A 25,261-nucleotide genomic window follows, 5' to 3' on the forward strand; every position below is an offset into this window, starting at 1 on the left:
CGAGCACGTTCCACCATTCAGTCAGGTCATGGCTGATCTGATCGACCTCCGTTTGCCAGCTAGGATTGGTTTCCTGTCTCTCGGACTGAGCAGTGGTCCATGGGGAGCTTGATAAAGGGGCTTCTCCTCTTCCTGAGGGCCCTGTTTTAATGTGTTTTAGGGATCATTCAAGTGGATCCAGTCCCTTGTTCTTGTGTAAGTCCGGACAGTGACAGTCAGAAGTATATTCGGATGTGGGTGGCATCGCAGTCCAATCCGAATTATTGTCAGCTGACATCTTAAACATTCACTTCCCAGCAGAGGTCACTGGGTGATGGACAGAAGCGGGAGTGTTGGCTAATTTTCCCTTTCTCTATCCCAAGACACTGAGGATAGTTACAATCCCTGACCACTGACACACAGTGAGAGCTATTATTTTACATTTGTTTGCGGAATGTGGGCATCGCTGGCTAGGCCAGCATTTATTGACCATCCCTAATTGCCCTTGAGTAGTAGCTTTGAAGCTATGTTGACCAGCATGTGTTTGGGTTGTGAACCTACTATTGTCCCCTTCTGCACAGGAAGCATGGGCCCAGAGGCCTGAAGGGGAAGCAAGTCTGAGGACTGAGTTAGGCCTGGGCAGCAAATACTATCGAGCCCTGTGCTAGGTTTGAATTTCAAAAATCAAAGGCTCTTCACTCTGCAGTCAGAGCGAGTTGGAGATTGGAATCAAATCGAGGGGGTTTAGAACATATGGAAAGAAAAAAGACTTACATTTATATAGCACCTTTCACAACCTCAGCACAATCCAAAGCATTTTACAGCCAATGCAGTACTTTTGAAGTGTAGTCACTGTCGTAGGTAATGCAGCAGCCAATTTGTTCAAAGCAAGATCCCATAAACTGCAATGTGATAATGATCAGATCATCCATTGGTTGAGGGATAAATATTGGCAGGGACACCAGAGGGAGCTCCCCGATACTCTTCAAAATAATGCCATGGGATCTTTTACATCAATTCAGGAGGTACAACGGGCCTCAGTTTAACATTTCATGTGAAAGGCGGCACCTCAGACTGCACAGCATTCCCACTAATGTCCTTTAGGGAAGGAAATCTGCTGTCCTTACCTGGTGTGGTCTACACGTGACTCGAGACCCACAGCAATGTGGTTGACTCTTAAAAGCCCTCTGAAATGGCCTAGCAAGCCACTCAGTTGTATCTAACCGCTACAAAGTCAGTAAAAAGGAATGAAACAGGACGGACCACCCGGCATCGCCCTAGGCACCGGAAACGACCCTTCACTGTTGCCGGGTCAAAATCCTGGAACTCCCTTCCTAACAGCACTGTGGGTGTATCTACCCCACATGGACTGCAGCGGTTCAAGAAGGCAGCTCACCACCACCTTCTCAAGGGCAATTAGGGATGGGCAATAAATGCTGGCCTGGCCAGCGACGCCCACATCCCATGAATGAATTTAAAAAAAATTATGCCCTGGGATTGTCAGCCTAGATTATGAGCTCAAGTCCCTGGAATATGACCTGAGAATAATACCTTCTGACGCAGAGGTGAGAGTGTTACTGATTTACAACTAGCACTTTGCATGCAGACTAATGAATATCTGGACTACAGTTGCAGCCTGAAATGTAATGCAACTGGGACATTTATATATATAAAATATAATGGCTATCTGGGAGAAAGTTGTAGATTAGAATATAATTAGGGGCTTTGGCGGTTTAAAAATAGAATGATGGATATCTGGGAATGAGTTACAGGTGGGAATTGTATGAGACAATTAAGATGGTTTATAAATAAGGGCCGATTCAACGAAAGTGCCACTGGAATCACAGGGAACTCACAGAGACAGCAACTTAAGTTTCCGATTGGGCAAGTTGACCTGATTAATAGATTTTACACAGTTTTCCTGCACCAATTAAGGCCTGTACAGGAAGCACCATTACACAGAGGACTGCTGCATCGGATCAGCACACAGCCATTTAAATGCCCGCAGCTGACATTTAAAGGGATGCAGCAGCCTAAACGGTAAATAGCAGCATCTGCGGTCAATATAGTCTGAGGTTTCACAATGTTCCAAATTGATGAATTAATCACCTTTTTTCCAAAGACTGTAAGGCACGGGGGGTGGGTGGAGAGATTGATCAAGCAGAAAAAAACAAAGGAAGGAAACATAGTATGTGTCCACAGAGTGCAGTCTATGGGCAATTGAAAAAATCCCCTCTGTCCCCATCCCAATCTGTTTTCATGGTTAGTGAATTAGACTGCTGTCAGCAGGATCACATGAGATGTCTCCCCAGTTTTACATTCCACCTATTTGGATGGCTCCGTTCCATAGGAATAATTGAAAACGTGTTCCCACACCCCTTCTATATATAAACCACCTGAACCCCTCGATTAGATTCCAACCTGTAATTCACTCCTGGATATCTGTTATTCTATATATAAACCCCTGAACCCCTCGATTAGATTCCAACCTGTAATTCACTCCTGGATATCTGTTATTCTATATATAAACCCCTGAACCCCTCGATTAGATTCCAACCTGTAATTCACTCCTGGATATCTGTTATTCTATATATAAACCCCTGAACCCCTCGATTAGATTCTAGCCTGTAACTCATGCCCGGGTATCCATTATTCTATATATAAATCCCTGAACCACTCGATTAGATTTCAACCTGTAACTCACTCCTAGGTATCTGCTTTTCTATATATAAACCACCTGAACCCCTCAATTAGATTCCAACCTGTAATTCACTCCTGGATATCTGTCATTCTATATATAAACCCCTGAACCCCTCGATTAGATTCCAGTCTGTAACTCACTCCCGGGTATCTGTTATTCTATATATAAATCCCTGAACCCCTCGATTAGATTCCAACCTGTAACTCACTCCTGGGTATCTGTTATTCTATATATAAACCACCTGAACGCCTCGATTAGATTCCAACCTGTAATTCACTTCTGGGTATCTGTTATTCTATATATAAACCACCTGAACCCCTCAATTAGATTCCAACCTGTAATTCACTTCTGGGTATCTGTTATTCTATATATAAACCACCTGAACGCCTCGATTAGATTCCAACCTGTAATTCACTTCTGGGTATCTGTTATTCTATATATAAACCACCTGAACCCCTCAATTAGATTCCAACCTGTAATTCACTCCTGGGTATCTGTTATTCTATATATAAACCACCTGAAGCCCTCGATTAGATTCCAACCTGTAATTCACTCCTGGGTATCTGTTATTCTATATATAAACCACCTGAACTCCTCGAGTAGATTCCAACCTGTAATTCACTCCTGGGTATCTGTTATTCTATATATAAATCCCTGAATCCCTCGATTAGATTCCAACCTGTAATTCACTCCCGGGTATCTGTTATTCTATATATAAATCCCTGAAGCCCTCGATTAGATTCTAGTCTGTAACTCACGCCCGGGTATCTGTTATTCTATATATAAATCCCTGAATCCCTCGATTAGATTCCAACCTGTAATTCACTCCTGGGTATCTGTTATTCTATATATAAATCCCTGAACCCCTCGATTAGATTCCAACCTGTAATTCACTCCTGCGTATCTGTTATTCTATATATAAACCACCTGAACCCCTCAATTAGATTCCAACCTGTAATTCACTTCTGGGTATCTGTTATTCTATATATAAACCACCTGAACTCCTCGAGTAGATTCCAACCTGTAATTCACTCCTGGGTATCTGTTATTCTATATATAAATCCCTGAATCCCTCGATTAGATTCCAACCTGTAATTCACTCCCGGGTATCTGTTATTCTATATATAAATCCCTGAATCCCTCGATTAGATTCCAACCTGTAATTCACTCCTGGGTATCTGTTATTCTATATATAAATCCCTGAATCCCTCGATTAGATTCCAACCTGTAATTCACTCCCGGGTATCTGTTATTCTATATATAAACCCCCTGAACCCCTCGATTAGATTCCAGTCTGTAACTCACTCCCGGGTATCTGTTATTCTATATATAAATCTCTGAACCCCTCGATTAGATTCCAGTCTGTAACTCACTCCCGGGTATCTGTTATTCTATATATAAACCACCCGAACCCCTCGATTAGATTCCAGTCTGTAACTCACTCCCGGGTATCTGTTATTCTATATATAAACCCCCTGAACCCCTCGATTAGATTCCAGTCTGTAACTCACTCCCGGGTATCTGTTATTCTATATATAAACCCCCTGAACCCCTCGATTAGATTCCAGTCTGTAACTCACTCCTGGGTATCTGTTATTCTATATATAAACCCCCTGAACCCCTCGATTAGATTCCAGTCTGTAACTGTTAATTTGACTGCAGCAGTGCGCAAAACACTGACTGGTTTGGCAAACATCAACTGCAGTGGGGTGGAAGGTAGATTGCATAGATGGTTAATGCTTTGGTCATCTTCACAGCCATGCCTGTTATGTGAGTTGTGAAGTGTGGACAATGAAGGTACCCAGGTAAGTGTGCCTATCTAGGCTGGAACACATTTAACTCCTGCGATGAGAGCCAGTGGGTGCCAATTACCTTGCCTACAGTTACACCTGCCATATCTTTACTGAGAAACCCCTCAGGTGGAGGTAAAAGATCCCGTATCACTATTTCAAGAGCCAGTGAGGGGTAGGGGTAGGGGTGGGGGTGGGGGAGGGGGAGGGGAGAGCGGGAGGGGAGGGGGTGTGGGTGGGGGATGGGTAGGGGGTAGGGGGAGAGGTGGGGGAGAGGGAGGAGGAGGGGGAGGGGGTGGGGTTGGGGGAGGGGGGTCGGGGAGGGGTGGGGGTGGGGGAGGGGGAAGAGGAGGGGGAGGTGTGGGGATGGGGAGGGGGGTAGGGGAGGGTTGGGGGAGGGGGAGGAGGAGGGGGAGGGGTGAGCGGGAGGGGAGGGGGTGTGGTTGGGGGAGGGGTAGGGGGTAGGGGGAGAGGTGGGGGAGAGGGAGGAGGAGGGAGAGGGGGTGGGGTTGGGGGAGGGGGGTAGGGGAGGGGTGGGGGAGGGGGAAGAGGAAGGGGAGGGGTGGGGATGTGGGAGGGGGGTAGGGGAGGGTTGGGGGAGGGGGAGGAGGAGGGAGAGGGGTTCTCCCTTGTGTCCTGGATCAGCATTCTGAAAAAATAACAGATAATCTAGTCTTTGCTGTTTGTGGGAGCTTGCTGTGTGCAAATTGGCTGCTGCATTACAACAGTGACTACACTTCAAAAGGATGTCATTGGCTGTAAAGCACTTTTGGACATCCTGACGCCAGAACAGGCGCTGTAGAAATGCAAGCTCTTTATTTTTTAGGAGCTCCCAGAGAAATTCCCGCAACAAGGAATTTGCCTCCCGCATGTCAAAAAGCAGCTGGGGAAAGGATCGGGTAAAAACAGTCATGTGAAATCCAAAAACAAGGGATAACATCTTGAAGGACCCATGCAACAACAGTGCAGAAAAAGATATCCAAAAAAAACAAACTGCACCTCGATCTTTAAGCAGTCAAGCATGGCTTAAATTATAGCCACATGGAGTGGTTGAAGCAGATATCACTGACACATTTAAAGGGGATGCTGGGTATATACATGACAAGAATGGGACTGCAGGGATTGCATGGCACGGTGGAGAGAGGTAATGAAAGCAGGAAGTGGCTCATATGGAGTGTACACACCAGCATAGACCAGTTGGGCCAAATGGCCTGTTCCTGTTGACTTAATATTGGAACGTAGGAACCGGGAAGAGGCCATTCAGTCCCTCAGTGTCTGTTCCACCATTCAATTAGATAGTGGTTGATCTGTACCTCAGTTCCATTTACTCACTGTTGCTCCATATCCCTCAATACCCTGACCCAACAAAAATCTCAGTCTTAAATTTCAATCCACCAGTCTTTTGGGGGCAGATTTTCAGATTTTCACACCGCTTTCCATTTTCAATTCAAATCCCAAAGGCCAGAGCACTAAATATCTCGGATGTCAGTTTTATGTACATGAACAATGATAATAGATGGTAAACAACAAAACAACTCAAAAACACAAAGCAGACTTCACCATGGGACCAACTGGCATGAGACTAACTTGAATTAGTTACAGACTGGAATGGGACTATTGGATACAGAGGCCACGAAAAAAAAAATCATACAAAAGCTATAAATCGTGTAATTTAGGCAATCCAGGCCGCTCACAGAGCAATAGGTCAACAGAGATTGCATGGATTAGCACATAGCAAACACAAACATTGGAAGACATAATGGATACCGGGAATAGGCTAATCGAGGGGTTCAGAGGGTTTATACATAGAATAATGGATCCCGGAGTGAGTAACTGGCTGGAATCTAATCGAGGGGTTCGGGGGGGTGGGGGGGGGGGTTTATATACAGAATAATAGATACCCAGGAGTAAATTACAGGCTGGAATCTAATTGAGGGGTTTGGGTGGTTTATACGTAGAATAATGGATCCTGGAGTGTGTTACTGGCTGGAATCTAATCGAGGGGTTCGGGGGGGTGGGGGGGGGTTTATATACAGAATAATAGATACCCAGGAGTAAATTACTGGCTGGAATCTAATCGAGGGGTTTGGGGGGTTTATATATAGAATAACAGATACCTGGGAGTGAGTTACATACTGGAATCTAATCGACAGGTTCAGGGGTTTATATGTAGAATAACAGATACCCTGGAATGAATTACAGGTTGGAATCTAATCAAGGGGTTCAGGGGTTTTATATATAGAATAATGGACACCCGGGAGTGAGTTACAGACTAGAATCTAATCAAGGGGTTCAGGAGTTTATTTATAGAATAAGAGATACCCTGGAGTGAATTACAGGTTGGAATCAAATTGAGGGGTTTGGGTGGTTTATATATAGAATAACAGATACCCGGGAGTGAGTTACAGACTGGAATCTAATCGAGGGTTTTGGGGGGTTTATATATAGAATAACAGATACCCGGGAGTGAGTTACAGACTGGAATCTAATCGAGGGGTTTTGGGGGGTTTATATATAGAATAACAGATACCCGGGAGTGAGTTACAGACTGGAATCTAATTGAGGGGTTTGGGTGGTTTATGTATAGAATAACAGATACCCGGGAGTGAGTTACTGACTGGAATCTAATCGAGGGGTTTGGGTGGTTTATATATAGAATAACAGATACCCGGGAGTGAGTTACAGACTGGAATCTAATCGAGGGGTTTGGGTGCTTTATATATAGAATAACAGATACCCGGGAGTGAGTTACAGACTGGAATCTAATCGAGGGGTTTGGGGGGTTTATATATAGAATAACAGATACCCGGGAGTGAGTTACAGACTGGAATCTAATCGAGGGGTTTGGGTGGTTTATATATAGCATAACAGATACCCGGGAGTGAGTTACAGACTGGAATCTAATCGAGGGGTTTGGGTGGTTTATATATAGAATAACAGATACCCGGGAGTGAGTTACAGACTGGAATCTAATCGAGGGGTTTGGGTGGTTTATATATAGAATAACAGATACCCGGGAGTGAGTTACAGACTGGAATCTAATCGAGGGGTTTGGGTGGTTTATATATAGAATAACAGATACCCGGGAGTGAGTTACAGACTGGAATCTAATCGAGGGGTTTGGGTGGTTTATATATAGAATAACAGATACCCGGGAGTGAGTTACAGACTGGAATCTAATCGAGGGGTTTGGGTGGTTTATATATAGAATAACAGATACCCGAGAGTGAGTTACAGACTGGAATCTAATCGAGGGGTTTGGGTGGTTTATATATAGAATAACAGATACCCGAGAGTGAGTTACAGACTGGAATCTAATCGAGGGGTTTGGGTGGTTTATATATAGAATAACAGATACCCGGGAGTGAGTTACAGACTGGAATCTAATCGAGGGGTTTGGGTGGTTTATATATAGAATAACAGATACCCGGGAGTGAGTTACAGACTGGAATCTAATCGAGGGGTTTGGGTGGTTTATATATAGAATAACAGATACCCGGGAGTGAGTTACAGACTGGAATCTAATCGAGCGGTTTGGGTGGTTTATATATAGAATAACAGATACCCGGGAGTGAGTTACAGACTGGAATCTAATCGAGGGGTTTAGGTGGTGATGAGGTGGTTATATATAGAATAACAAATACCTGGGAGTGCGGAATATTCAGGCAATGAAATGTTTAGTGGGGGCTTCAGGTTATATAAAGAACAATATCCAGATGCCCTAACCTCTTCTTGTCGGCAGCTTCTTCAACAAAGGTGGAACCCCCACTGACTGGAAAGAAACAACTACAGAGAAAGATTCCAAAATGAAAGGACCTGTTCTGGAAAACAATGCTATCTTTGACCATGACTTTAAGATGTAACATTAAAGTAAAATTTTAGTCTAATTATTTTCCTGTCTTGTTTGTTAAATTATTGAACTGAACCATCGTCACTGCTGAGAGGACATCATTTTCAACCAACATGTTTGCATTGCGGTTGGTTAGTGGTTTTTGAAATGCACTGTGATTTGTATCCAGCTGTAGTGTGTAGTACTTAGATTTACTGTTTCATTGGTATAGGAGAAGGCTATTCAACCCCTCAAGCCTGTTCCGTCATTCAATTAGATCATGGCTAATCTGTATCTTAACTTCATCTACTTCCCCCCCCCCCCCCCCCCCCCACCCCCTTTGGTTCTGTAACCCTTAATCCCCTACCCCAACACTAATCTATCAATCTGTTTGGAAATTTTCAACTGACCCCCAGTCTCAACAGCTTTTTGGTGGAGAGAGTTCTAGATTTCCACTCCTCTGTGTGAAGAAGTGCTTCCTGACATCACCCCTGAACAGGCTAACTCCAATTTTAAGGTTATGTCCCCTTGTTCTGGACTCCCCCACCAGAGGAATATTTTCTATAGTTTTATAGTGTCTATCTACCCTATCAAATCATTTAATTATCTTGAACACCTCAATTAGATCACCCGTTAATCTTCTATGCTCAAGGGAATACAAGGCACATTGGTGAGAATGGCCTGTTTCTGTGTTCATACGCTCCCAAGTAATGAACCAATGGTGAACATCAAATTTCAGGCGTTCAGGAGCATCCAGGTTTGTTAAAATCTGGTTGAGTCTAACACTGCAGCTGATTTCAAGAGCAGAGCTGTTTTAGAGTGCAGCCAGTTCCGATGAAGGGTCACTGACCCGAAACGTTAACTCTGCTTCTCTTTCCACAGATGCTGCCAGACCTGCTGAGTGGTTCCAGCATTTCTTGTTTTTATTTCAGATTTCCAGCATCCGCAGTATTTTGCTTTTATATTAGAGTGCAGCCAGTTCTGCTGACAAGGAATCACTGAATCTGTCTGATTGGCTGTCAAGAGGTGTAGGGACCAGGACGAGCTGGGAAACCTGCTCTTCAACATTGTCAAATCTTGCTCCAAACTTGTCAGTTATTGACTTGCCCTCCTCTCCAGATTTGACAGGTCTGCAGTCTCATTTAGGTCATTGAAGCACCACTAGCTTTGCTTCAATATGTAGTCAAATGCAAACAAATGTCAGCTGAGTCTCAGTGGGTTGCACTTTTGCCTGAGTGAGAAGATCGTGGGGTCAAGTCCCACTTCAGAGACTGGAGCACAAACTCTGAGCTAGCACTCCTAGTGCAGTACTGAAGGAGTGCTGCCTTTTGGATGAGACATTAACCCTCTCAGGTGGACGTATAAATTCCCATAGTCACACTTTTGAAGGACAGCAGGGGAGTTCTCCCCAGTGTCCTGGGGCCAATATTATCCCTCAACCAACATGATTAAAAAGTTTATCTGGTCATTATCACATTGCTCTTTGTGGGAGCTTTGTCCACAAATTGGCTACATTTCCTATATTACAACAGTAACTACACTTCAAAAGACTTTAAAGCGCTTTGGGACGTCCCGAAGTTATGAAAGATGCTATATAAACGCAAGTTCTTTCTTTAATAAATGTGGCCTTGCCAGTGCCATTCCATTCTCTTGCATTTCAGTCCGAGTTCACTGTATCACCGGTTATCCTTTCCCAGCCCAGTCAGTTGTCATTTATTGCTTCTTCAATTTTATCTGAGATGGCATTTCCCCGGGTTGTGAAATGATGAGACTTCCTCACAAGCAGCTGTTCACTGATTATTTCTTCTGGTTGTGGAGTTGGCGTCGGGGGTCTCATTGCTGTGTCTCAGTGTGTTCAACTCTCACCTGAGTCAGTAAGTCGCGGGCTTGAGCCGCACTTTAGGACTCGAGCACAAAATCTAAAATGACCCTCCCAGTGCAGTACTGGTGGACGAGATGTTAAACTGAGGCTCTGCTTGTCCTCTCAGCTGGTCTAAAAGATCCTGTAGCCACTATTTCAAAGAAGAGCAAAGAATTTCTCCCTGGAGGCCTGGCCAATATTTACCTCTTAACCAGCATCACTAAAGCAGATTATCTGCTCATTATCACATTGCTGTTTTCGGGATCTTGCTGTGCTTAAATTAGCTCCCGTGTTTCCTAGATTGCTACAGTGACTGCACTTCAAAAGTACTGCATTGTCTGTAAAGTACTTCAGGGTATCCCGAGGTCAGGAAAGGCGCTATAAAAATGCAAATTCTTTCTTCTAAAGCCTGAGTTTGGTGCCATCAAACCACAACTTCCTCATTTAACTTCGTCTTCTCTCCTAGCCTATTCCGTCTCGGGGGGAAATCGTCCAGAGCTGCGAGTCTTAAGCCACAGCCACCAATGGAGAAGCATTTAAAATCAGGGATGCTTCAGAGGCCAGAACTGGAGAAGCACAGAGATCTTGGAAGGTCGTAGGGCTGGAAGCGATTATAGAGATAGCGAAAGAGTATGGAGGGATTTCAGAACAAGGATGAGAATTTTAAATTTGAGGCGTTGCTTAACTGGGAGCCAATGTAGGTCACAGACCATAAGGGTGATGGTGAACAGGTCTTGGTGTGAGTTAGGACATGGGCAGCAGAGCTTAGATGAGCTCAAGTTCTCAGACGGTAGAACATCAGAAGCCCAGACAACTTGCGTTGGCTCCTGGTCCAGCAGTCTCTATTTTAAAATTCTCACCTTTGTATTCAAATCCCTCCAATGCCTCGCCCCTCCCTATCCTTGTAACCTCCTCCAGCCCTACAACCCTTTGAGATCTCTGCATTCCTCCAATTCTGGCCTCTTGAACATTCCTGATTTTCAAAGCAGTACATAGCAGGTTATATTTAGCAGGGATTTCTAAATAAGCAGCGAGGTTTGCTAAAATATTCAGTCGCGTTTCAGTTTTAATTTTTTTAAGGAAAACTCCCTGAATTAATGCAATATTATTGCACTGGGAATTACAACTCTAGTTTCTATCCTCCCCTTGAATATCATCCCTGGTCAACAGTTGGAGTCAGAGTCAGTTGTTGGACTTCCTGTGACTGTCTCCATTCAATGGGTTTCAGACTGTCCACAGTTGCTCTGTTGTTGACCCATCTGTACTTTTAGTTTAGTTTAGAGATACAGCACTGAAACAGGCCCTTCGGCCCACCGAGTCTGTGCCGACCATCAACCACCCATTTATACTAATCCTACACTAATCCCATATTCCTACCACATCCCCACCTATCCCTATATTTCCCTATCACCTACCTATACTAGGGACAATTTATAATGGCCAATTTACCTACCAACTTGCAAGTACTGCAGCTGCATCTCTTCCAGCTACAACAACTTGCATTTATATAGCACCTTTAACATAGTAAAAACACCCCAAATCACTTCACAGGAGCAAGTAACAAACAAAATTTGGCACCGAGCCAAATTAGGAGATACTAGGCCAGCTTGGTCAAAGTGGTAGTTTTTAAGCAGATCTTAAACGAGGAGGGAAGGGTGGAGAGATTTAGGAAGGGAATTCCAGAACTTAGGGCCCAGAAGCTAAAGGCACGGCCACCAACAGTGGTGCGATTAAAATCAGGGGTGCGCAAGAGGCCAGAATTGGAGGAGCGCAGAGATCTCGCAGAGTTGTCGGGCTGAAGGAGGTTACAGAGATAGGGAGGGGTGAGGCCGTAGAGGGATTTGAAACCAAGGTGAGAATTGCAAAATCAAAGCATTTCTGGACCAGGAGCCAATGGAGGTCAGTGAGCTTGCGGGTTGTGGAGACCTTTGGCTAATTCAAAGATCATCCACCTTTTTTGGTGGTGTTTCCTCCACTGAGGACCTCACTCTCCTCTTCAAGGTGCCCAAAACTACTTTTACTCAAACTGAATTCAAAACTGTCCTGATGGGACTTGAACTCATTCTCTGGATTATCAGTGTAGCAACATAACACTAGACGAGCATGCCCAATACTCAATACAACATTTACAGCCCATCTTCTCTTCATCCAGACTTGTTGCATTCACTTGAGGCTTGAATAGCAGAGATGTTGTATGCACTTAGACTCAATGCTGTTCCTTCTCTTTGACATCCAACAGAAGAGAATGCCATTGCAAGAGGGACATCCCAACAAACCGAAAAAGCTGTATTAATGGTCCAATTGTTACTTCCTGCCCCCACTTCCCCTTGTAGTTTCCACTTGGGAACAGCCCACAGTTACAAAATTAAACATAGGAATTGCTAGATAAAAACAGACCAGGGTCCATCCAGTTCTCCTCCCATCCTGGTGATCACATGATACACTTATAATGGAGTTGTTGACTAAATCACAGTGATCAATCTCTATCAATGAAACTACAACAGACCCGGACATGAGGTAAGCAAAACCCTCAGTGCTGGAGAGCTTTGGGAACCATCGGACCAAAGTCACCTGTTCCTCCCAAGCTCCACTTACCACATGTCATGACCCAAACTGCTCAGATACTGGATCCCCAAAATGTTATTTTCTGAAAGAAACCTAACCAATTTGCTTTTGAATGAATCAATATTAACCAACCCACTGTCTCCCTAACGAACCCTGTTCCATAGATTGACCACTCACTCACTGCAATATTGTTTCCCCAGATTAGTTTTTGAATTTTTAACCCCATTCAAATGTAGGACGTGACCTCTGGTTCTACTCTTCCGCACAAGGTGAAACAGTCAACGTTACCTCATTCCCTAAGAATCCTAAAAATAGCAAACATATCACTTCTCAGCCATCCCTTTTCCAGTGAGAGTGTCGGTAATGGCTGTTTGGGAGCTTGCTGTGCATAAGATTGCAAGTGTAGGCCCACGTTTCAGGAGTTTCCCCCGATACGGTTTAATCTCTGTCCCAAACAGGAACCAGACCGGCTCCCTCTAGACGGCCTCTAGAGAGTCAGCACACACCGTGCTTGCCCTCAACACATTCCAGAGGCTCACTGCTCCTCTGGGGAAAGGACGCTTGACCTTTACCTACCTTCCACCTACCATCTTCACATTTACAATTCATGCTGTGTCCAAGCATTCCAGAGATTCACAGTCCAAGGACCAACTTTAACATTTTATTTTTAATTATGGGTCACAACACAAAGTGCTGGATTAAGTCAGAACCTCATGATAAAGAGGCTTTCTTTTCTCTGGCTGTTACATCACTCAAGAACCTAATTGAGGTCTTCAAGATTATTGAAAGGGTGTGATAGAGTTAATGTAGAGATTTTTCCACTAGAGGGCAAGATCAAAACTGGGGGCCATAAATACAAGACAGTCATTAATAAATCCATTAGGGAATTTGGGAGAAACCTCTATCCAGAACGTGGAATTCGCTACCACAAGGAGCGTTTGAGGCAAATAGTGTAGATGCATTTGAGGGAAAATAGATATATACATCAGGGAGAAAGGAATAGGAAGATCTGCTGATGGGGTGAGAGGAAGTCGGGTGGGAGGAGGCTCATGTGGAGCATACATGCCCTCATGGAGCCCCTGGGCCCAATGGTCTATTTCTTTGCTGTAGGCTCTAGGCCCCCATTTTAACTCTGCAAGTGGGTGGGTTTTGAATGGGTTAAAATCGGGCCCTCTGTTTCTATGACGCTGCTTTTCAACTGACCTCTAGTGGCACGAATGGAATATTGCTGAATGGAATATTCAGTTTGCTCCACAACTCCAATGGCCTTAATTCTGCTCCCTTCCTCTGAACTTCGACCGTGAGATACTTTGTTACCTCATCATTCAGAGGCAGCCCTGCCATAAACCCCAATTGAGAAAGAGGCCGCAACCAGAGGCAGAACTCAGCAAATACTGGCTGGGATGGGGATGTGCCCCAAGGTTCCATGAAGGGAATACGTTTGGGTAAAATTCTTCACTCTGGATTTTTTAAAGCATAATTTAGTAAGATAGAATTGATCCCACTTCCATCCTCAAACTATTGCTCGCTGGAGGGGAAGAGGGATTAGGATAAACCTTTTTAGACCCAGTGATGCACCTCGTTTGACTTGAAGTGTTTGAGCAGAGTTGTTGCCCTCACTCACCACCAACCCCACTTAGCCAACAGGAGGCACAATTTGCAGGCCAATACTCGGCAGCCCGAGACAAGTCAGGACATCTCTACTATTCTTTATTCACCTACTATCAAAAACGAAGGAAGCACAACCAACTAGGAGTTCCACATGGACCAGCGACTTGGGAGACCAAAGATAGTCCCATCATTAGAACTGACTGACAGGGGAGGGAGAGGCCCGCCAGAGCAGGGAAGCAAACATTCATTTACCTGAGTCACTTAATAGAAAGATTGATGAATTAAATCTTTTGAGTCCTTGCTTTGGAAGCTACAAGATTGAACATACTACAAGAAGGGTCCATCATGTCATGTGGGAACACTGTACACCACAGTGGCTGGGGAGGATTTTCTGGACCACAATTCGAAACCATGAAGCAGCATTATTTTGATCTGGAGTTAAAGAGACAGCAATCCCTTGCTTTTTCAAACTCTGGTGAAAACCTAATTTACATGGTGCCCCTTTAATACTACAGAGCTCTATTTCCGTGCCTCAGGGCAGCATTATCTGGCCCCATCACAACAGAACAGAAAAGGGTGGAAACAAAGTGACCGCCCCCGCTAAGGGGCAGGGAGGCGAGGAGCAGGGGAGTGGAACACGTTGAACAGTAGAGAGCAAAATATCCACAATGACGTGGCCTTTCTGGAAGTCGCCAGAGGTGGGGAACATGTCTCTTTGAACAAACAGGAAGGCATGGGGCAAATAAGCAAGTGTGACCTGGACAGGACACTGTAAAGGCCACCTTCCTAGGGTGGGGGGGAGGGGGGCAAAAAAGATTAAAACAGACCAACAGTGACAAAAAATGAAGCAAGCCCATTTTTTTTTTCATTGATGCACAGGGATGCGTCCCAAAAGACTTTGTGGTTCATTGGGTCTCTGAAAAAAAACTAGTTCATGGGGAATAAACTGGGATCAGGATTTGACGGGATTTTAAGCCCATAGTAGCAAATTCTCCCATAGCAGTTTCAGCACTGAGCACAAAATTCATGTTACTGCTTGGAAAGCCCTAGCGTTCCATGACATACAAAGTTAGATCTATACTTTACTCAAAATGTTAACCACCCAGTTCCACCAAGGTCCCGTTTGTTCACCAGGGTAATGGTTATGGAAGTGTAGGAAAGTAACATTTAGTCAGGGTGGGCGTCAGTAGGAACTGAACTGCATTGTTTTCCTCTATAGCTTTCTAAGTCAGACCCATGCGAATGTAAAAAAGGAGGGGAAAGCAACACGGTCTTGAGGGGAGAGTCCCATTTTTTTTAAGAGGATGCGTTAAACAGCTTCAGCAAAGCCCACTCGATTGCTGACACGATCGAAGACGGTGTAATAGCGTCCGATGAAGACATCACCCAAGATCCAGAGTGGCCCAGCTGGGGGAGGAATGTCCATGCCCAGGAATCCACTGAGGCATATGGTTGTGCCAAACTTGCTGATCTGCACGAAAAAGATAAAAGGGAAAAGGTTAGGGGGAAAAAATTATAAATTATCCACGGTTCAATTCCACCTTACATCCACAGTGAAGGACAAATAGCATCTACGAGCAAATCCAACCTCATCCCAAGTAACATACATGGGTGGAATTCACCCACCCCATCTCACAAATATCAGGATGACCCTGATCGATGTGATTAAAATGCTGAAGGGGCTTCGATCAGGTAGATGTAGAGAAGATGTTTCCACTTGTGCGGAGACCAGAACCGGGGGCTATAAATACAAGATAAACGATTGGGTAGATGCAGGAAGGATGTTCCCGATGGTGGGGAAGTCCAGAACCAGGGGTCATAGTGTAAGGATACGGAGTAAACCTTTCAGGACTGAGATGAGGAGAAATTTCTTCACCCAGCGAGTGGTGAGCCTGTGGAATTCGCTACCACAGAAAGCAGTTGAGGCCAAAACGTTGTATGTTATCAAGAAGGAGTTAGATATAGCTCTTGGGTCTAAAGGGATCAAAGGGTATGGGGCGAAAGCCAGAACAGGCTACTGAGTTGGATGATCAGCCATGATCATAAACAATGGCGGAGCAGGCTCGAAGGGCCGAATGACCTACTCCTGCTCCTATTTTCTATGTTTCTATCACTAATAAATCCAATTGGGAATTCAGGAGAAACTTCTTTACCCAGAGAGTGGTGAAAATGTGGAACTTGCTATCACAGGGAGTGGTTGAGGTGACTAGCGTAGATGCATTTAAGGGAAGCTGGGTAAACATATGAGGGAAAAAGCAGTAGAAGGGTATGCTGATAGGGTGAGATGAAGAGGGGTGGGAGTAGACCCGTACTGAGTATAAATTCTAGCATGGACCAGTTGGATCAAATGGCCTGTTTCTGAGCAATAAACACTTACTATGAGCATTACAAATCAACCAGTGATTAGATTAGCCTACACTGACTAGTACCACATCATTCAGCCCCATTTCACAGACACTTGGGGGAAGCAGCAGAAGCCAGTGTTAAAGAAGTCTTCAGTTTCTGGTCATTTTAGCTCCAAGGGTTTCAGTGAAATTCATCATCTGCTGCCCAGGTAGCACAAGCTGGGCTTTACAGAAGCTGATAAATTCATTAAATATGTCAATGGCGACTAACACATAAAATATTCTCAGGGAACTCAGGGACCAAGCTCTGGAATTCTTTCCCTGCACCTCTCTACCTCTCCACTTCACTTTCCTCCTTTCAGCAGTTCCTTAAAACCTATCTTTGACCAAGCTTTTGGTCAGCTAACCTATTATCGCCTTTTGTGACTCGGTGTCATAGTTTGATTATAATGCTTCTGTAAAGCGGGTTAGGATATTTTATTACGTTAAAAGGCACTATAGACATATAAAAGTGTTGTTGTTATGGCCTTTCACCTTTGACCCCTGGGTTCAAACCTAGCCCAGAGTGATGGGGTAGGAACATAGGAGCAGGAACAGGCCATTCAGCCCCTCGCGCCTGCTCCACCATTCAATATGATCATGGCTGATGATCCACTTCAATGCATTTTTCCCACACTATCTCCATATCCCCTTATGTCATTTGTATTTAGAAATCTGTCAATCTCTACTTTAAACATACTCAATGACTGAGCTTCCACAGCCCTCTGGGGTAAAGAATTCCAAAGATTCACAACCCTCTGAGTAAAGAAATTTCTCCTCATCTCTGTCCTAAGTGGCTTCCCCTTTATTTTGAAATTGTGTCCCCCCCCCCGTTCTCAACTCCCCAACCAGGGGAAACATCTTCCCTGCATCCACCCTGTTTATCCCTTTAAGTATTTTGTAGGTGCCAATGAGATCACCTCTCATTCTTCAAAACTCTAGAGATTACAGGCCCAGTTTCCCCAGTCTCTCTTCACAGGACAATTCCACCATCACGGGAACAAGTCTGGTGAACCTTCATTGCACTCCCTCTATGGCGATAATATCCTTCCTAAGGTAAGGGGACCAAAACTGCACACAGTACTCCAGGTGTGGTCTAACAAAGGTTCTATACAATTGAAGCAAGATTTCGCTACTCTTGTACTCAAATCCTCTTGCAATAAAGGCTAACATACCATTAGCCTTCTTAATTGCTTGCTGCATCTACATGTTAGCTTTCAGTCACTTATTGACAAGGACACCCAGATCCCTTTGTACATCTACACTTTCTAACCTCTTACCATTTAAGAAATACTCTGCACATCTATTCCGCCTACCAAAAAGTGGATAACCTCACATTTTTCAACATTATATTCCATCTGCCTCGTTCGTGCCCACTCACTAAGTTTTTCCAAATCCCCTTAAAGCCGCTTTGCATCTTCCTCACAGCACACATTCCCACCTAGTTTTGTGTCATCTGCGATCTTGGAAATATTACATTTGGTCCCCACATCTAAATCATTGATATATATTGTGAACAGCTGGGGCCCAAGCACTGATCCCTGTGGTACCCACTAGCCACAGCCTGTCAACGCGAGAATGACCCGTTTATTCCTACTCTCTGTTTTCTGCCTGTTAACCAATCCTTAATCCATGCCAGTATATTACCTCCTATGCCGTGTGCTTTAATTTTGCTAACCAACCTCCTGTGGGGGACTTTATCAAAAGCCTTCTGAAAATCCAAGTATACCATGTCCACCAACTCCCCTTTATCAATTCTGTTAGTAACATCCTCAAAAAACTCCAACAGGTTCGTCAAACATGATTTCCCATTCATAAATCCATGTTGACTATGCCCAATCAGATCATTATTATCCAACTGTCCATTTATCACATCCTTTAGAATAGATTCTATCATTTTCCCAATGACTGATGTCAGGCTAACAGGTCTGTAATTCCCTGTTTTCTCTCTCCCTCCCTTCTTAAATAGTGGGGTGACATTTGCGACCTTCCAATCTGCAGGAACCGTTCCAGAATCTATTGAATTTTGGAAGATGATCACCAATGCATCCACTATCTCCACAGCTACCTCTTTCAACACTCTGGGATGTAGAATATCAGGTCCTGGGGACTTATCAACCTTCAGCCCCATTAATTTCTCCAATACAACCTTCTTACTAATACTAATTTCCTTCAATTCCTCATTCTCCTTAATCCCTTGGACCTCTAATTCTGGGAAGAATTAGACAAACAAAGACAGACAAATGTAATCATTTAGCTTCTCTGCCATTTCTCTATTCCCCATTATAAATTCTCCTGACTCTGTAATGGACCCACATTTGTGTGAGACAAACGCTTCCTTTTTATGTACCTATAGAAGCTTTTGCGGTCCGTTTTTATGTTTTTTGCTAGTTTACATTCATATTCTATTCTCCCTTTCTTTATCAGTTTCTTGGGCCTCCTTTGCTGTATTCTAAAATCCTCCCACTCCTCAGGTTTACTACTATTTCTGGCAACTTTATAGGCCTTTTCTTTGAATCTTATACAATCCTTAACTTCCTTTGTTATCCACGGTTGACAGAGTTTTGGTTAGGGTTTTTTTGGGATGGGATGTAAAGTCACCATCTTTGTTTCTGGTGATTGTCAGGGTCTTGTGTGAAATAAGTTGGGCAGTCTCAGCCCTGCTACAAGGGGGCATGTCCCATTATCACAGGATAGCTTGTGGGCAGAATGGAAAAAGTACAAAGCAGAGCAAAGGGTACAAAGAATTTCTTCAGTTTCTTTCCCTGGGGCGTCAGCTTGGTAGCACTCCCGCTTCGGAGTCAGAATACACTATGGGACTTGAGCACATAAATCCAGGCCAACACTCCCAGTGCAGCACTGTCGGAGGTGCAGTCTTTTAAAGGAGACATGAAACAAAAACTTCATCTCCTGTTCAAGTTAAAAGACGCTGTGACATGACTGAAAGAAGCACAAGCGACTTCTGCCAGTGTCCTGACCAACATTCTTCTACAACCAACACTACAAACCGATTGTTCAACTCATCACTGCTGTACACAAAAATGACCGTCTCACGCGACCAGGATCTGCATTATCAAGAAGTAGTTTGCTGCATTTGATGCGCCTTATGCTTCCTTGAGAAACGGATCTGGGAGAGTCTGCTGCGAAAAATGGAACAGTTTCCATTCCCGGAGCTATCCACAAAATATTATCAAATCACAAAGCCCCAGATAATTAAGTCGCCAGCCCGCTTTACCTGCAGCACGTACTGCTCCCCCGTCAGCGAGAACTCTTTGCCTCCGAGCTTGAAGGTGATGAGGGGAAGAGTTGGAATCATCTTGCAGTCGATCAAATACTGTGGAGAGAGGACAATATAAACTAATCACATCAACAAAGAAAACTTTTCAATCAGGTACAGTGTAAACACTGAGATAATGAGCAGATAACGTGCTTAGCTTTTAACTGAGTGATAAATATTGGCCAGGACACCGGGGAGAATGCGTCTCATCTTTGAATAGTGGCCTCACTTTAACATCGCATCTGAAAGGCGGCACCTCCAACAGTGCAGCACCCCCTCGGTACTGCACTGGAGTGCCAGCCTAGACTGCGTGCTCAGAGGGCCGTTAAGAGTCAACCACGTTGGTGTGGGACTGGAGTCACATATAGGCCCAGACCAGGTAAGGACGGCAGGTTTCCTTCCCTAAAGGGGCATTAGTGAACCAGTTGGATTTTCTCAGCAATCCGACAGCTTATTATTTCCAGATTATTTTCACTTGAATTCAAATTCTCAAACTTCCTTGGTGAGATTTGAACTCGTGTTCTCGGAATTGTCAGCCTCTGTGTTATCAATACACTGTCATACTGAGCTACACTGCTTATAGAGCAGAGAGGCTGCAGGGCCTGGACCCCTTTAGCAGCCTGGGGCCAGTGAACCTCATCAGGAAAACGCCGAGGGTCCAATCTCCAGACGAACTCCACCCTCGCTGTGTACTGACCCTCCCTCCGCCAGAAAAGCTGCACCGTTAACACGTTAGTTGCAGTTCCTTCCTGAGGCAGAATTTCAGGCTTTTGTCTGATTACGCTCCTCTGAAGCGCCTTAGGATGTTGTACTATGTCAAAGGCGCTATATAAATGCAATTTGTTACTGTTGATCATCGGAGAGAGAAAATGTATTAAAACTGGTGTTTACCTCCCCGTGAATGAGGGGCATCGCTCTAATGGCTTTGTGAAGGGCTCGAATCTCTTCCACAGGCCCTACGATAAGTGATGTGCCTGTATCCACTATCGCCTGGCAACCACCTTTACACAGGATCAGCTCCTTTCCGACAGTCACCCTACAGTAAAGAGAGACAGCAGGGTCAGAGGCATCCAACACTTTCATAACAACACTCGCACTCTGTACGACCGACTGTTTCCAAACTCTGATTCCTGAACCCTACAGGCCTCCTGAGATCATGGAGGGGGAGGGGTGGGGGGAGATCCCCGACACAGTAAACCCTCTGGTGCCAATCTCAGAGGCTGGACTGCACCAATTATCCAGCGCCTCACCAGAACATGGGCGAGAGCACAGACACCAGGGGTCACGAGAGCCTCTTGTCCGACTGTTTCTCCCCCACCCCATCCTGCTCCCAAAAATTCCACAGAGCCATTTGCATGAAAAGGGGCAGCACTCACACTATTCATTGCATCCCCGCTTTCCCCCTGGAGGGAGCCAGCTTACCAAACATCGCAGGATTATTAAAAGAGGCTAAAAGGCTTTGTTTTCAGATGGTCACGTTCCCAACACAAAGCGATCCAACACCACCAGAGGTCAGCATTCGTGGCCCTGCACTTCACCATGAAGGTGCAAAGATTAACTACAATGGAACCAGCGAGGAGGGACTTCAGTTTTATGGAGAGACTGGAGAAACTGGGATTGTTCTCCTCAGAGCAGAGAAGGTTAATGGGAGATTAGATGGAGGTGTCCAAAATTATGAAGGGTTTTGAGCAGAGAAGGAGGAACTGTTTCCAATGGGCAGAGGGTCAGTAACCAGAGGACACAGATTTAAAGTGATTGACAGAAGAAACAGAGGGCAAGCGACAGAACAGTTTTTAAAAGAAAACTCAGTGAGTTGTTGTGATCTGGAACGCGCTGCTTGAAAGGGCGGTGGAAGCAGATTCAATAGTAACTTTCAAAAGGGAATTGGATAAATAGTTGAATAGAAAATATCTGGAGAGCTGTGGGAGAAGAGCAAGGGAGTGGGACTAATTGGAGAGCTCTTTCAAAAGGGTCAGCACAGGCACGATGGGTCAAATGGCCTCCTTCTGTATTGTATCATTCTGTGACTCTAAGATGGCACTCTGGCAATGCAAGATGTGTGGCAGGCCTTCGCCTGGCTTTTGCTTCAGATTCTTACCTTCACCCCAGGAACTTTGGGTCCTCAGTCTTTATTGCACTGTCAAGGGGGGACCCTCCTTGTTTTCCAGGGGGTGGGGCATCAAAACGCTAACCAGTGTAGCTAGTGAACACCTTCTGCAAACAGCGAGAGACTGCGCACAGGCACATGTCAGGTAAGGAAAGCATTGGACCCAATGTGAAGCTCCCATGGTCAAACAGCCAGACCCGCCCTACTAAATTCAAGCAACATGGATGAATGTCAATTCAGGTAGTGGAAGATGTTGAGAGCACCTGTGGAACTGTAGCCAGGTGAGGAGACACGGCAGAAAAAAAACTATTTGCAGAGGAAATAAGATCAAAGAGGGGCAAGGGAAGAGTCAAAAGCGGTCTGGACTTACTGGTCAGCCATTATCTGCCAATAGGCCTGGCGAGTAATGTTCACATAGTGGAAGTCTCCAGTGTAGTACTTGGGATCCACACCGCCCAGCAGCAGCTCCCCTCCAGGCTGAGTGCTCACATTCCTGAAACCATATCAGAAAGCAGAAAAAAAAAACCTTAAAAATGGCACAAAGCGAGCAGCACAAACAGTTCAATAGGACGCACAGACAGAAGCTGAAGGAAATTAAATGGTCTTCTAGATTGGGCAAGAGAACTAAAGGCAAGGAATAGACAGCGCTGCACGCTGAGGTTACATTCTCTGAAATGATGTCTGAGAGAGAGCGAAAAGAAAAAAGAGAGAGAATAAAGGGGGGGAAGAGAGAGAGGAGCAAGAGGGGGGTGAGAGAGAGGAGAAAGAGGGGGGTGAGAGAGAGGAGTAAGGGGGGGCTGAGAGAGAACAAAGAGGGGGGAGGAGAGAGAACAAAGACGGAAGGAGAGAGAACAAAGAGGGAGAGGAGAGAGGGAGGATGGGGGAGGGGAGCATGGGGGAGGGGAGAGAGACAGAGATGGGGGAGAGACACAGAGATGGGGGAGAGAGAGACAGAGAGATGGGGGAGAGAGAGAGACAGCGAGATGGGGGAGAGAGAGAGACAGCGAGATGGAGGAGAGAGAAAGAGATGGAGAGAGCGAGATGGAGGAGAGAGAGAGATGGGAGAGAGAGAGAGAGGGAAGGTGTGAGAGAGGAAAGGGGGTGAGAGAGAAAAGGGGGTGAGAGAGAGATGAGAGAGATGGGACAGAGAGAGAGAGATGGGACAGAGAGAGAGAAATGGGACAGAGAGAGAGATGGGGGAGGGAGAGCGATGGGGGAGGGAGAGCGGGACGGGAGGGAGAGCGGGACGGGAGGGCGAGAGGGACGGGAGGGCGAGAGGGACGGGAGGGCGAGAGGGACGGGAGGGCGAGAGGGACGGGAGGGCGAGTTGGACGGGAGGGCGAGAGGGACGGGAGGGCGAGTTGGACGGGAGGGCGAGAGGGACGGGAGGGCGAGAGGGACGGGAGGGCGAGAGAGATGGGGAGAGAGAGAGAGATGGGGAGAGAGAGAGAGATGGGGAGGGAGCGAAGGGGAAGGGCGCGAAGGGGGAGGGAGAAAGAGATGGGGAGAGAGAGATATGGGGAGAGAGAGATATGGGGAGGAGAGAGAGATGGGGAGGAGAGAGAGATGGGGAGGAGAGAGAGATGGGGAGGAGAGAGAGATGCGGAGAGGAGAGTGGGGAGAGGGAGAGAGATGGGGGGAGGGAGAGAGATGGGGGGAGGGAGAGAGATGGGGAGGGATAGATGGGGGAGGGATAGATGGGGGGAGAGAGAGATGGGAGGAGAGAGAGATGGGAGGAGAGAGATGGGAGGAGAGAGAGATGGGAGGAGAGAGAGATGGGGGGAGAGAGAGATGGGGGGAGGAAGAGATGGGGGGAGGAAGAGAGATGGGGGGAGGGAGAGAGATGGGGGGAGGGAGAGAGATGGGGGGAGGGAGAGAGATGGGGGGAGGGAGAGAGATGGGGGAGGGATAGATGGGGGAGAGAGAGATGGGAGGAGAGAGAGATGGGAGGAGAGAGAGATGGGAGGAGAGAGAGATGGGAGGAGAGAGAGATGGGGGGAGGAAGAGATGGGGGGAGGAAGAGATGGGGGGAGGAAGAGATGGGGGGAGGAAGAGATGGGGGGAGGAAGAGATGGGGGGAGGGAGAGAGATGGGGGGAGGGAGAGAGATGGGGGGAGGGAGAGAGATGGGGGGAGGGAGAGAGATGGGGGGAGGGAGAGAGAGATCAAACGTGAGAGCGATGGGGGAGAGAGAAAGAGATGGGGGGAGGGAGAGAGATGGGGGGAGGGAGAGAGATGGGGGGAGGGAGAGAGAAATCGGGGGAGGGAGAGAGATGGGGGGAGGGAGAGATGGGGGGAGGGAGAGAGATGGGGGACAGAGAGAGAGAGAGATGGGGAGAGAGAGAGATCAAAAGTGAGAGCGATGGGGGAGAGAAAGAGAGATGGGGGGAGGAGAGAAAGAGATGGGGGAGGGAGAGAGATGGGGGGAGGGAGAGATGGGGGGAGGGAGAGAGATGGGGGACAGAGAGAGAGAGATGGGGAGAGAGAGAGATCAAAAGTGAGAGTGATGGGGGAGAGAGAGAGAGATGGGGGGAGGAGAGAGATGGGGAACAGAGAGAGAGAGATGGGGAGAGAGAGAGATCAAAAGTGAGAGCGATGGGGGAGAGAGAAAGAGATGGGGGGAGGGAGAGAGATGGGGGGTGAGAGATGTTGGGAGAGAGCGATGGGGAGAGAGAGGGAGATGGGGAGAGAGAAGGAGATGGGGAGAAAGAAGGAGATGGGGGAGCTAGAGAGATGGGGGGAGAGAGAGAGAAAAGGGGAGAAACAGAGAGGAAAGGGGGAGAGAGAGAGGAAAGGGGGAGAGAAAAAAACAAAGAGGAATAGAAGGAAAATGATGGAGAGGGAGAGACGGAAGGAAGGAATGTGAGAGACAGAAGGATATAAAGAGTCGCGCACTCAGGGTAAAATACACACAATACTGACCGGTTCAGGTAGAAGGAGAAGATATTTTTCTCTAGTAGTTTTTGTTCCATGATATTATCAAAGACAGGCTGAACTCCATCGACAGAGATTATAGGGTAGCCCATGCCAAGGATTCCGTCGAACTTTGCAGCAATGAAAGCAATCCCAGGCTGATTAACAGCCTCCCCAAAGACCTGCTTTGGGATTAACATGTCAGCAATCTATAAAATCAAAGCACATAGTGAGATCTCAACTCC

General features: G+C 46.0%; 1 protein-coding gene across 1 annotated transcript in view; it reads right to left on the reverse strand.

Moving 5' to 3' along the window:
- Positions 1–13,373: 13,373 nt before the first annotated feature.
- LOC137353448 (cathepsin D-like) overlaps positions 13,374–25,261 on the reverse strand; it is a 32,438-nt gene continuing 20,550 nt past the window's right edge. Inside the window, exons 5-9 of the mRNA XM_068019747.1 lie at positions 25,026–25,225; positions 22,475–22,597; positions 20,889–21,033; positions 19,956–20,054; positions 13,374–15,807 (exon numbers count right to left, since the gene is read on the reverse strand). Of these exons, the coding sequence (XP_067875848.1) occupies positions 15,646–15,807; positions 19,956–20,054; positions 20,889–21,033; positions 22,475–22,597; positions 25,026–25,225 (729 nt within the window). The 3' untranslated portion in view covers positions 13,374–15,645. The remainder of the gene's footprint in view (positions 15,808–19,955; positions 20,055–20,888; positions 21,034–22,474; positions 22,598–25,025; positions 25,226–25,261) is intronic.

This window comes from Heterodontus francisci, chromosome 41 (genome assembly GCF_036365525.1).
Source record: "Heterodontus francisci isolate sHetFra1 chromosome 41, sHetFra1.hap1, whole genome shotgun sequence".
Classification (NCBI taxonomy): domain Eukaryota; kingdom Metazoa; phylum Chordata; class Chondrichthyes; order Heterodontiformes; family Heterodontidae; genus Heterodontus; species Heterodontus francisci.